Source organism: Xenopus laevis, chromosome 5L (assembly GCF_017654675.1).
Source record: "Xenopus laevis strain J_2021 chromosome 5L, Xenopus_laevis_v10.1, whole genome shotgun sequence".
Classification (NCBI taxonomy): Eukaryota; Metazoa; Chordata; class Amphibia; order Anura; family Pipidae; genus Xenopus; species Xenopus laevis.
This window is the reverse complement of record NC_054379.1, coordinates 103,249,793-103,262,526: the sequence shown is the minus strand read 5'-3', so window position 1 is coordinate 103,262,526 and position 12,734 is coordinate 103,249,793. Positions and strand designations below refer to the sequence as shown.

The 12,734-nt window shown below is 34.7% G+C and overlaps 1 protein-coding gene across 4 annotated transcripts in view; it reads left to right on the top strand.

The window, feature by feature from the left end:
- myom2.L (myomesin 2 L homeolog) overlaps positions 1 to 12,734 on the top strand; it is a 135,707-nt gene that overhangs the window by 70,015 nt on the left and 52,958 nt on the right. For all 4 annotated transcript variants that reach the window (XM_041563196.1, XM_018263530.2, XM_018263529.2 and 1 more), the window contains 7 exons: positions 2,405 to 2,511; positions 2,961 to 3,005; positions 5,166 to 5,302; positions 6,636 to 6,780; positions 7,240 to 7,299; positions 9,238 to 9,305; positions 11,636 to 11,749. In XM_041563196.1, the coding sequence (XP_041419130.1) occupies positions 2,405 to 2,511; positions 2,961 to 3,005; positions 5,166 to 5,302; positions 6,636 to 6,780; positions 7,240 to 7,299; positions 9,238 to 9,305; positions 11,636 to 11,749 (676 nt within the window). The remainder of the gene's footprint in view (positions 1 to 2,404; positions 2,512 to 2,960; positions 3,006 to 5,165; positions 5,303 to 6,635; positions 6,781 to 7,239; positions 7,300 to 9,237; positions 9,306 to 11,635; positions 11,750 to 12,734) is intronic.

The following is a 12,734-nucleotide window of genomic DNA, read 5'->3' as shown; positions in this document are numbered from 1 at the left end:
TTCAGGTCAGGATATAGGATTTTCAGATAAGAGATCCTATATCTTTCATTTTTAGTTTGGCTAAGAGGTTTTTATTATCTTAATTTCTCCAAATGTTCTGTTAAAAAACTTCTGGAATATCTTACAATTCTAGCCTTGCCTAAGCAATCATATTCCCACTGCAAATGCCAAAAGCTTCTTATTTTCCTCTACAGTGCTCACAATGTATTTATAATCCCACTACAAAAATACCGGGGGGGGGGGGGGCGGGGCATGGCTTGATAATCCACGGGGTGTAGACATCTATGGCAGTTTGACCAATTGAACAGAGCTGTAAATGGCACTATCCATTTACAGTTAAAGACCATATTAAAGACAACTCCATGGCCTTTCAGATAGCCTGCACAGAGATACCATGATTTTATGCGAACATAGGTATTCTCATAAACTAAGTGAAAATCTGCTGGAAAATGTGAGGGTCAAGTGACCTTTATATTCCTAGCATATATCAGCCTCTGTCTATGACCATGTTCTATCAGTCTATAGGAAGCAAGCTGTCTTTTAGGGAGCAGACTTCAGAAAGGGCTTGTGTATAAATTTTAACACGTGGGGGGGATCTTTACTCATCTTTTTGTTAAACAAAGCTTGTCAAAACTCCCATCCACGATTTTATCCTGTTTATCAATAAAATAACTTGAAATCTCGAATTATACAATTTTATACAATCACACGATTTTTTTGGGCTATCGGACATAGTGCAGATCACAAAAACTTCAAATTGTCAAAGGGACATCTGCCATTGCCTTCTTCATGACCTCAACACATTTGAGATGGCGGATTTTCCGATTCAAACTTTTAGCAGCTTTGGGGTATAATAAATAAAAAAGAAAATCAATTAATAAAAAAGAAAATCAATTAATAAAAAATTGTTTTTTTCCTCTAAAATTTGAGTTTTTGCCCAAAAAACCTTGACCAAAAAAAGGTTTCGTGAATAACCCCCAAAATGAAGGGTCTTACTAAATAATATTAAGAAAGCTTGTTCCTAATCGATGCTTTCCAAAAATTCTGGTCTCATTTAAATTGTAACGGAGAAAGGATATACTTTTCTTGATAAGGTTATCGAGGGCATATATAAAATATTAAGGATCAGTGTATATTCAATGAACTGTAAACAGTGCATATAAAAGATGTTATGAGTCAAACATGGCAGGGCAATTCTACAAGGTTTTACAGTAATTAAATCCTGCACAAGATAGTAGATATTAAAGGAGGTTGAATGATCTTTTTAAAAAAATAGGGACAGCTATGGGCCAGTTAGTTTAGAATTCAATGGGCTCCATTTAAATGCACAAGGTAGAAGTACAGTAAAGACTAATGGAAAAAAAACTATTTTTACTATTGTATATATCCTATTTCCTCTTTTTAGTATGGCTGCCGGATTTATAAATGCCTTTTCATATATCATATTTCAAACAGAACAGAGTTTTGGAGAAAAAACTCGATTTGCGTATAGTTGAATTTGAATCTAATTCAATTTGAGTTTTCAGATCAGTAATATTTGTTTGAGTTTTAGATATTTGATTTGTTTCTTAAATATATTCCCAATCAAATGTTGAGTATATTCAAATTTATTAGAGTTAAAAAAAACACATGAGTTTGAAGTCTGACCTTTGATAAATGGGCCTCTCAATGTGCCCACATCAAAATCAATAGTCACTTGTAAATGGAGCAAGGATTGGAATGATATCATATCGGACCTTCACTCTGGCTTTATTTGTATTTAACAACTGAGATAACTAAGAGGACAAATAGCTCTTATAATACTATTTGCTTGACACATAAATCTTGTTTCTCATCTTTGATTTCTTTTAATCTTTTTTTAGTTGTCACATGGCCAGCTAGAAGACCACCCCATTCTCATCTGCAACAGCTAGTGCTGGAGCTGGTGCCTACTTCTAAGTAGATCAACTGATAGATTCTACAGTGATATTGTACAAATAAAGCCCCCACAGCTACATTCAACTTTGTAGATATAGTCCAGTATAGAAATAACATTAAGGTATTCCAGTAACCCTGCCTAGAGTTGTACATCATGGAGAGCAAATATAGATATAAAACAGATTGCCAGATGGGAAATGGCTTAGACAGGGATTTGTAAACTTTGGGTTGGGACCTAAAATGGAGGCCTGTGCATTACAAAATTTTAGCGAGGTAAAACATGTTATTATAGAATAAAATAGTGCATAACATGAGGTGCATAATGAATTGTCCCCTAAATAAAAGGTTAAAAATACTGGCTTAGTTAATTGGAGCTTGTACTAAATAGCAATCTGCATAAACAAACTTTTTTTTGGTTTTAAAAAAACATGTATAACAATGAATATTGTGAATTACTTATACTTCTCCATCTATTTTTTGTGTTTAGATCCAGATTATACTTTAAAACCCCAGACAAAGATGACATGGGAACCTACTCAGTTTCAGTTAGCGATACAGACGGCATTTCATCAAGCTTTGTTATGAATTCAGAGGGTAAGAATATTTCATTTTTCACCAGCATGACACAAACACAAAATTCACCACAAGGGAAATTACTGTTTTTTTATTAGGAAATCATGGGACTTGATATGAAGGATGGAGCATACTTTGGATACTTTTAGGAGGAAGCAGAGTTTAGAGAAATAAAATGTTTTTTCAAGGATAATAAAAGAGAAATGCTTATAAAGGAATAACAATACTTTTAATTAAAGAAAATGTATTTTAGGTGTATAAAGATTAATTTAATAAGCTACTGCCTTCTAGGTGTGCATGCTAATAGGATATAAAACTTGTATTTGTGAGTATTAATGACTTTACCATACAAGTACAGCAGCTAGGCCATTGCAGAAAATGTTTCTTTCTTAAATATATGCTGTGTCTAGGGGTTTGTAGAAAAATATGGCAAATGCTCAGAAATTCTATTTCTGTCTTTATTTCTTCAGAAATTGAACGCCTGATGGCTCTAAGCCACGAAATCAGAAATCCCAGTAAGTATAATGCTTAATGCTTCCCTATGCTGCTAGGATGTATGTCATTCTTTGACAGGTAAAGTTAGAAAAAGACAAAAAAAGAAACTGCTGGATGTCTCAGATTTAATATAATACCACGTATAAACAAATCTAAGCCTGGAGGTAGGTTTAGAGAGACATGGGGTCAAATAACAAGGGTTCACAATGATTAAGGTAGGGTCATCACTGTGTTCCATTCACATTGTATGCCTGGAAAGAAAATGGAGCATAGCTCCGGAAAATTGAAATGAGTGCTCAGTATTTCATTTTTAACTGAGATGCAGAGTGGTTGGTGATTTTCTTATTTAGCTAGGTGCACTGTGAAAAAATACTAATGGGCTTATTAATTAAGATTCTGATTTGTGTAATGCAAAAGGTTTTAATACTTCAAATATAATGAACGCTTATTTATTAAAAAGTTCAAATATGCAAAAATTCGATATTTATTAAGTGAAAAAAATCACAAAATCCTTTAATACCAAACTTTGCTAAGTAAATGTTATAGAAGTCAGTGGAAAATGTGCTGATCCTATGGAAATAGCTTGAATTCAAAAATACACCATCTGAAACCTGTCATGGTCCCTTGAACCATTTGAAGATGTTAATAGCCTGCATGGCGAAAAACTTGAAAAATTCGAGCAACTCAAGTTTTTTCCTGCTGAAAACTTAATTGATTCAAGATTTCAGAACTTGAACATACAGAATATGTTTTTTCCATTCTAGTTTTTTTCTTAAATATACCATTCCAGTTGCACGTTCATTCGAGGTATACAAAACTTGACCTTTGATAAATTACCTCCTTAGAGATTTTCAGATTTTCTTTCACTACAAATTGTCAGAAAAACTTGAATTTTAGAGGTTTTCACGGTATTTGTATTTTTTTGGATCATTCGACGATTTTTTTTTCGTTCATACTTTTTTTAATTGGAACTTTTGATAAATTTGATAACAATTGTGGTTTCATTGTTTGTGAGTTTAGTTGGGATTTTAAAAACCTCGAAAACCACTAAAATCCGACCTTTTAATAACTAAGCCTCCATAACGAAACTCACTGAGAATTACGCTGAAGGTTGCGCTAAAAAATATGAATACCTCGATAACCTCTAAAAATTTGAATTTTTTCAGACTATTCCTAGTGAAAAAAATCTGAAAACCTCTAAAAGTCTGAATTGATTTTAACTAGCCCAATAGGATCAGTGCAACTCCCACTGACTTCTATGGGACCATGACAAGATATACAAAAAAGGGGGGTTGTGGGTGCAATTCTAAGGCTAAAATATAATACGCTTAAGTACAATGGAGGTGGCTTATCAACTTTATGATTATAACTTTGAAACACAAAACCCTGTTTTTTTAAATGCATGCACTTGGATATTTATTAAATTACTTAGACAGGGGACATGGGAGTGTGCATTGATTAATTGGCCAGGTGAGTAGCACTTCCATTGTACTTAAACATATTATAATTTAGCCTTAGGAGTGCACCCACAACCCCCCTTTTTTTACCTTGACAACTTATACCTGGCAATGTTTTGTATTAGAGAGTTTAATGGTTTTTACACTTTTTAGAGCTCTTAAAAAATGGAAAAACCATTAATTTTCTAGATATTCTTGAAAAAAAAAAAATCTAAATTCAATTGCTAATAAATGGGTCCCTAAGTGGGTGGATAACATTCAGGCACAAATTGGAGAGCAAAAGTGCACAAGTTTGATCAAGTTTTACCACAAAAGATTTTGACTTGTGGAAAAAATATACCATTCGAGTTGAAAGTTCATTCGAGGTATACAAAACTTGATCTATGATAAATGACCTCCTTAGAGATTTTCTTTCATTACAAATTGTCTGAAAAACTTGAATTTTATAGGGAATGTATGAGGGAAACAGCCAGGTATGATTTTGCCCTTTAGATTGCTGTGGTTTTTGTTATAAATTTAAGTGATCTTAAATACCATAGCTAAATAAATACCTAAAATGACTTTAGTATCCACATCATATCACATAAACCATACAATAAACACTTTTGGGATGTTTATATTTTTACTTTTACATTTGTTGTATGTATTATTTGCAAAACTTAAAAATAAAAAAGTTAGAAATTAATGAAAGGATTAATAAACAACAACTTTTTTTTGTTATAGCTATACCTCTGAAGACGGAATTAACATATGAGATATTAGAAAGAGGCAAGGTCCGTTTCTGGATTGAAGCTCCAAGTTTGTCTGCTGAAACAAATTATAGATTTGTTGTGAATGACATGGAAGTTAAAGACAGTGAGGTATGTACCTCTTTAAATGGTAACAGCTTACATATGAAATTAAAAAAAATAAAAATTACGTATACAGATAGCATGTGTTGTTTTTCTCCCAAACTAAACTGCATATATGGGATTCCAAATTTAGATATGGCAGCTTGTTTTGGAAACAAAACCTTATTAATGTGTACTTTCCTGACTGAGATAGTACATTCTGCCAAGGCTGTATTGTGATTTGCTAATGACCCATGCATTACCTTTCACATGACACAATAGAAAAATAATTATATATGAAACTCCCATAATACAAATCACAGTCATTCATAGCACATAAACATTCAGAAGAAGAAGTGCTGTTCCTGGCAGTCAATGACCTATGTGGAAAATACCCAGCATCCTATTGTTGCACAATAAAATTATTTGTAAAGTATTTAATAGGAAAGATGAAAAACTAGGGATGCACCGAATCCACTAAGGATTCAGCCAAATCCTGAATCCTTTATGAAAAATGTGGTTGAATACCGAACCGAATCCAAACCCAAAGAAAGAGAAAAGAAAAAAAATGAATTCCATATTTGTGTGTCGAAAAGTCACATGATTTTTTGGATTTGGTTTGGGCAGGCACTTCGCAGCCTAATCTGAATCCTGCTGAAAAAGGCCGAATCTTGGCTGAATCCCGAACCAAATCCTGGGTTTGGTGCATCCCTACAAAAAAAATCCCAAAAAATATTAGGGGGGTTATTTACTAAGCTAGGAATACCCGAAATTCCATGAGATCCGAAAAATGTGTGATATTTTGTGTTATAATAGGCTTAAAAAAAATCACTAATTTTTCAGAATTTATTAAAAAAGCCCAAATATTAAAACACGGCATCTCGAACCTGTTGAGGTTGCATAAAAGTCAATGGGAACTGTCCCATTGATTTTTGGTTGTGTCAGGGGTTTCAGGCAATTTCACAATGTTTTCGGAGTTTTTGGGGAAAATTCACGAAAAAAATTGTGAAAATCTGAGCTTTTCCCGCAAATGTAATTTTCGGGAAAATTTAATAATAAATTAAAAACCTGAGGGTTAGATCAGACTTTGTAGCAGCCGATATTGAGATAAATTCGGACCTTGATAAATAACCCCCCTAGGTATAGCTGTAGTTTCGTATATATAACCTGAATACTGTAGCTAATGGCCTTATGAATTGTATAAGGAATAACAGTGTCTTCCCTAAACCTAACATAGTTGAATAGTGTTTTCTATAAATCACTTGAACTGTCTATGCTATCCAATACAGTAATCTCATGTGACAACATAGTCAACATACTGTAAAACGGATGAACATTTAAATCAAGTCATTTTGCTTTATAGAACCACAGGATTAAATTTGATAAATCCACTGGTGTCATTGAGATGGTGATGGATAGGTTTACAGTTGAAAATGAGGGCACTTATACTGTACAGATTCAAGATGGAAAAGCAAAGAACCAGTCTTCATTAGTTCTTATTGGCGATGGTAAGTGATAATTGAATTGAAAGATGTGCCCTTTTCTAGATGATGCTAATTCCTCAGCACGATAACTATATTTTCTTCTTTTGGCTGTTTGTTCTTCATGTTTTAATAAGGTTTTCAGTCCCCCTAGACTGCGACTGATAGAAATGATAAAACAAGATTAAAAAAAGGTTTGGCACAATAAATATCTTATAACACGATATAAATGAGTGCAAAAAATATATTTTTAATCAAGAAGATCTAAAACACACAATTGTATTAAGTTGTAGAACATTTACTTAGTATAATATACTGTAAGCAATAAGATTCCTAGTTAGGGAAATAACATTAAAAACAAAAGACTCAGTGACTGTTGGGGGTTTAAAACTATAAAGGGCCCAGTGGGAGCTACTGCTTGTTAGACTATATGCAAAGTAAATTTTCTTTGTAACAATTTATTTGTTCTTTTTTTTCTCTTAATAGCGTTCAAAGCACTGCTGGCCGAAGCTGAGTTCCAAAGGAAAGAATATATTAGAAAACAAGGTAAAGAAAATGCCTCAAAGTTAACTGTACACATACAATTGCCTTCTAAAACACTCGGAATGTGCCTCACTAATTACTTAGTACTGTCCACCATGCAATTAAATCTACATCAGATGATGATTGTAAAGCACAATAAGTGGAAGTTTGATTCATCCAGTTTTGTTCTGATGATAGTACTTGTGTTTCACAAACTTTAAACAGATGTAAATCCTAAACAAAGTATCCCAATGCATTCCTTCTTTGGTTATTAGAGGAATTTATCATTTAAAATGGAATTTAAACACACGCCATTGCACTTGCAAGTAAAGTGAGCGAACTGAGCCTATTCATTTTGTTGAAGTGTAACATTATCCTAATAGCCCTGATACCAGTGTTTGATGAGGCACACACCCCACTTATATTAATATTAAGATACGTTTCAAATGACTTTATGGAATATAATCAGTCTTAGACTTCACAATTATCCTTTAAATAAATTGATCATCCTGATGCAATGCTATGAAAATTCCTGAACCTGTTCTTAGGAAGACATCCTCTTATGTATCAGCAATAATAACTTGCTATTTGCTGAAAAAAGTGCTTTCCTGTACATCTTCATATTGGGATTTTCAGTGCAGATGTACAAGAGAGTGATGATTCTAAAAGCCACAAGAAAAAGTAATTTTGCCATGGTGCCTTAGCAAGAGCTGTACAAAACCTATCCCTTGCCAATTGCTTCAGGCCCTACCATATACTATAGCATTTAAAAAGAAAAGGAGTGCTGACATTTTCACTGGACAGAATTGAAGGCAGACCCACAGCTGCGAAAAGACACTCTAAAGGTTATTATTATAGTATCTGCATAGGTTACCAGAGATGATATTTTCTAAATTAATTGAAAGTACAACATAAGCTTTCAGCCACTTATCGATTCAGACTAGATTTGGCATCTCGGCGTATTTTGTTTAATAAATTATTTATGTTACTAGTGTCCCTTGGCTTATTAGTGCTGTGTATGGCTAACCCATCCACTGAGGTGCCAGAGGTGCCAGCATCAAACTCAAATTACTGACTGCACCTGCCTACAGGCAGTAGCAAGGCTAAATGTTGGAAAAACAGCAGGAACAACAGGTTCATGACTATTTTATGCTATAAATCATATATTTAGATAAAATTTATCTTTCTTGGATACATTAGTAATTTGCAACTAGTGATGGGCGAATTTGCGCCGTTTCGCTTCGCCGAAAAATTCGCGAATTTCGCGCGAAATTCGCGAAACGGCGAAAAATTCGCGAAACGGCGCCGGCGTCTCGTTTTTGACGCCGGCGCCCGTTTTTGACGCCGGCGCCCGTTTTTCCGACGCCGGCGCCCGTTTTTGACGCTGGCGACTTTTTTTCGAAAAAAATTTTTTTGACGCCGGCGAATTTTTACCGCGAATTTTCGCGGGCGTTTCGCGAATTTATTCGCTCAGCGCGAATCGCGCAAATTCGCCGCGAATTCGCGCATGGCGAATAAATTCGCCCATCACTATTTGCAACCTTTCCAATTATATCTATACTAAACAGCACTATCAATGTGTCCATCAGTAGTTTTTTAACCATATAAGCAAAATGCTGCTGACTAGTGATTTTATACAGAAAACAGGACACCTAATACCACTGCAATTATACATTATACTTAGTAATCCACAAAGAACTACTCCCCTTATAGCCGCTCTGCTTGAACTGTAATCTACTAACAGCTACGAAGTTTATGAGATGAATGAGTCAACAATGAAATGTATCACCTATGTAACTTTTATAAGAGCATTACTCTGACTGACTTACATAGTGCCCTAATTTTGTTTCCCACACATCTTTATTTTTTTAAGTCAACTATGTTTAGGTGTCACACCTATTTCTGGCCCGGGATTTTAGTTGCATTTGATGAAAAGAATAACACATATTTTCTTACCCATAGGTCCACATTTTCTGGAATATTTATACTGGGAAATTTCCGAGGAATGTGAAGTATTGCTGGTGTGCAAGGTCAGTACTTTCATTCAATTTACTCGGTGGGATTTGTTATAGCTGATTTGTTACCATTTAGAAGTCAAATTACAAGTACATTAGAGAGCATTATAGACAGAGAGTGGGGAATCTTTTTTGCCATAAAAAGGATCAATGGGCTAGAGGCCTCTCCTTCAGACTAGAAGAAAAGAACTTTTATTTGAAGCAGTGTAGGTGGTTCTTTACAGTCAGGACAGTGAGGTTGTGGAATACACTGCCGAGTGATGTTGTGATGGCTGATTCAGTTAATGCTTTTAAGAGGTGTTTGGATGATTTCTTGGGCAAGCATATTTTCCAAGGTCACAGTGATACTAAAATCTACATTGAATATAGATATTGGTATATATAGTTTATGTGAGTGTATGGATTCCATCCCTGAATTCCTCCGTAAGGAACCCTCTCTCAATCTCTTCAAGAGCACTAGAACATTAGCCTAGTAATGTGCCTACTGACTATGCCTTACCTTGTGCACTTTTTTATCTCCAATTTGTACCCGTATGTTAGCCTCCCATCCACTAAGACTGTAAGCTCTATGGGGCAGGGACCTCCTTCCCACTATGTCTCTTACCACATAGCACTTAAGCTCTTTGTCCTGATATGATTCTGTATATATATTTATTATGTGATTTGTCTTCCCCATATATACTTTTATATATATTTACTTTTATGCACTGTACAGAGCTGCGGCTCCTTAACAGCGCTTTACAAATAAAGTTACATAAATACATACATACATGAAGGGGGTGGCGTGAGTGTGTTTATGGATGCTGGGATTCATTTTGAGGGGTTGAACTTGATGGAATTTGGTCTTTTTTCAACCCAACTTAACTATGTAACTAATACTGACACTGAGGGGGTTATTTACTAAACTCTGAATTTATCTTATTATTTTATTAAAAAAAACTGAAATTGTTCGGTTTTTTCTGACTTTTTTCCTGAATCAGAAATTTTCTGATTATCAACTAAACCCAGTGCAAACCATGATATATTCAAATTGGGATAGGTGCCTCTCCCATTGACAGGTCTGAGACGGCGGATTTTCGGATTTGGGCTTTTTTCCAGCATTGGGGTATAATAAATCTCAAAGGATTTAAGGGGTTTTTTTCACGAAAAATTCAAGTTTTTGCTCCAAAAAAGCCTAACCAGATAAATTCAAGATTTAGAAAATAACCCCCTTAGTGGCTTTTTAAAAGTTATTTCAAATCTGATTCACTTGTTCTTGAAACACAGGTGATTTGTAGATCTTAAAACAGGACATTTTTATATTCCAACTTTATTCATGCTAGAAAATGTAAAAAGCAGAGCAAAATAAATGGCGTGTTTATAAAGGTGTATATTTTTATGCCACACAGTGCTGAATTTATTTTATTTTGCAATTATTTTATGGGTCCCATTCATGTCGATGGGAAAGATTCAGGAGGCAAGGAAACCCCTGCAGTAAAAAATGTTTATATCTATTTTTCATTGTATTGTATGTGGGAATATTTTACAACATCAATTAATACACAGCTTGATAAATATGCTGCTTTTTAAACAGCAATACCTGGGGATCAGGTGGCGATGTACAGTATATTTGCATTTTACACAGTTTGATAAATAAGCCTCTCAGAAAACCCCTTTATTCCACTAGTGCTATTGTATGTGTCATATTTCTTCCAATTCGATTTTGCTGCTGCTATTGCAGTTTATAAGGTAACTACAAGTTTACTTCAAGGTTTAAATGAAATCAAGAAACATGGCAGTAGCTGTTCCAGTGTTGTACTGGAAGATCAATATTCTAATTTTAATGAGATGGAATACAGAATGCTTCCCCAGGCATACCTTAGCTCAGTGTACATTGCATCTACCTTGATATCGGACTGATGCTCTAAACCTATTCATTGTGCAAAATATGCATTAAGTCTCAGCTTGCATGCTACATTTACAAATAATGATGCCCTAAAGATTACATTTTGATGGACATTAACCATGGTTAACAATGGTGTCGTTAGTCACAGATAAGAACACAGTGCAGGGTCAGAAGCACAACTAAGCAATCAGATTGTAATTTACTATAAGAAGACATTGTTCTGCATATTGCATGAAACGTATGGGAATTAAAACTAAAGCTATTATTTTATCAGTTGAGTTTTTCATAGAAGAAAAAAAGTATATTATAACGTGTCCATCTTAGACTTCTGTTTATTGAGCCACATGCTGCCTAGAGTACTATGCTGTATTGCTGTTAGTGTTGTTATGTGCAAGTATAATGTAACTGCTAATATTGGGAACTTTTACACTGAACATATATGTATTTTTTATATTTATAGGTAGCAAATGTCAAGAAGGAAACAGTGTTTAAGTGGTACAAAGATGAGGTTCCCGTTGAGCCTGAGGACCAACCTGATTTGCAGAATGGAGTGTGCATATTCCGAATTCCAAGGGTAATAAAATGAACCTAGATTTATGTTGAAAAACACCCAGAGAGACATTCATTTTGAATTGTGTTTTCAACTTCACATTATTTTATAGTGATGTACAGAAAAGCTGCATAAGCAGAGCAGATCATTGCATGTTTACAATCAACTCAACACCAGCTGCGTTGCTCGCACACTGGGAGCCACCTATGTGCCAGAACTGACATCTTCTAGTGGATTTAAAACAACTATGTGATCTCTACTACTTTTGAAATAGCAGAGATTTTGCCTTGCTGCTGGGGTTTATAATGATAGAAAAACATTATTTCAGGAGATGTAAATTATTTAGGGGCAGATGTATTAAGGGTCAATATTGAGGGTTAATTAACCCTCGATATTCGACTGGGGAATTAAAATCCTTTGACTTCGAATATCGAAGTCGGAGGATTTTGCGCAAATAGTTTGATCGAACGATCAAAGGAATAATCATTTGATCGAACAATTAAATCCTTTGAATTGAACGATTCGAAGGATTTTAATCCATTGATCGAAGGATTTTAATCCATCGATCAAAGGATTATCCTTCGACCAAAAAAAGATAGCCAAGCCTATGGGGACCTTCCCCATAGGCTAACATTGACTTCGGTAGCTTTTAGGTGGCGAACTAGGGGGTCGAAGTTTTTTCTTAAAGAGACAGTACTTCGACTATCAAATGGTCGAATAGTCGAACGATTTTTAGTTCGAATCATTTCAATTCAAAGTTGAAGTCGTAGTCGAAGGTCGAAGTAGCCCATTCGATGGTCGAAGTAGCCAAAAAAACACTTTGAAATTCGAAGTATTTTTTCTTCTATTCCTTCACTCAAACTTAATGAATGGGCCCCTAAATGACTAATTGAATTGGGAGCGTTTTACTGTGTTTTTCAGACTATTTTTGTAAAGTCAAAACATTCCAGCTCAATGCATTACTCCCATAAGGACTCCCATGCAAGAAACCTGTTGGGTTCCAGTAAGC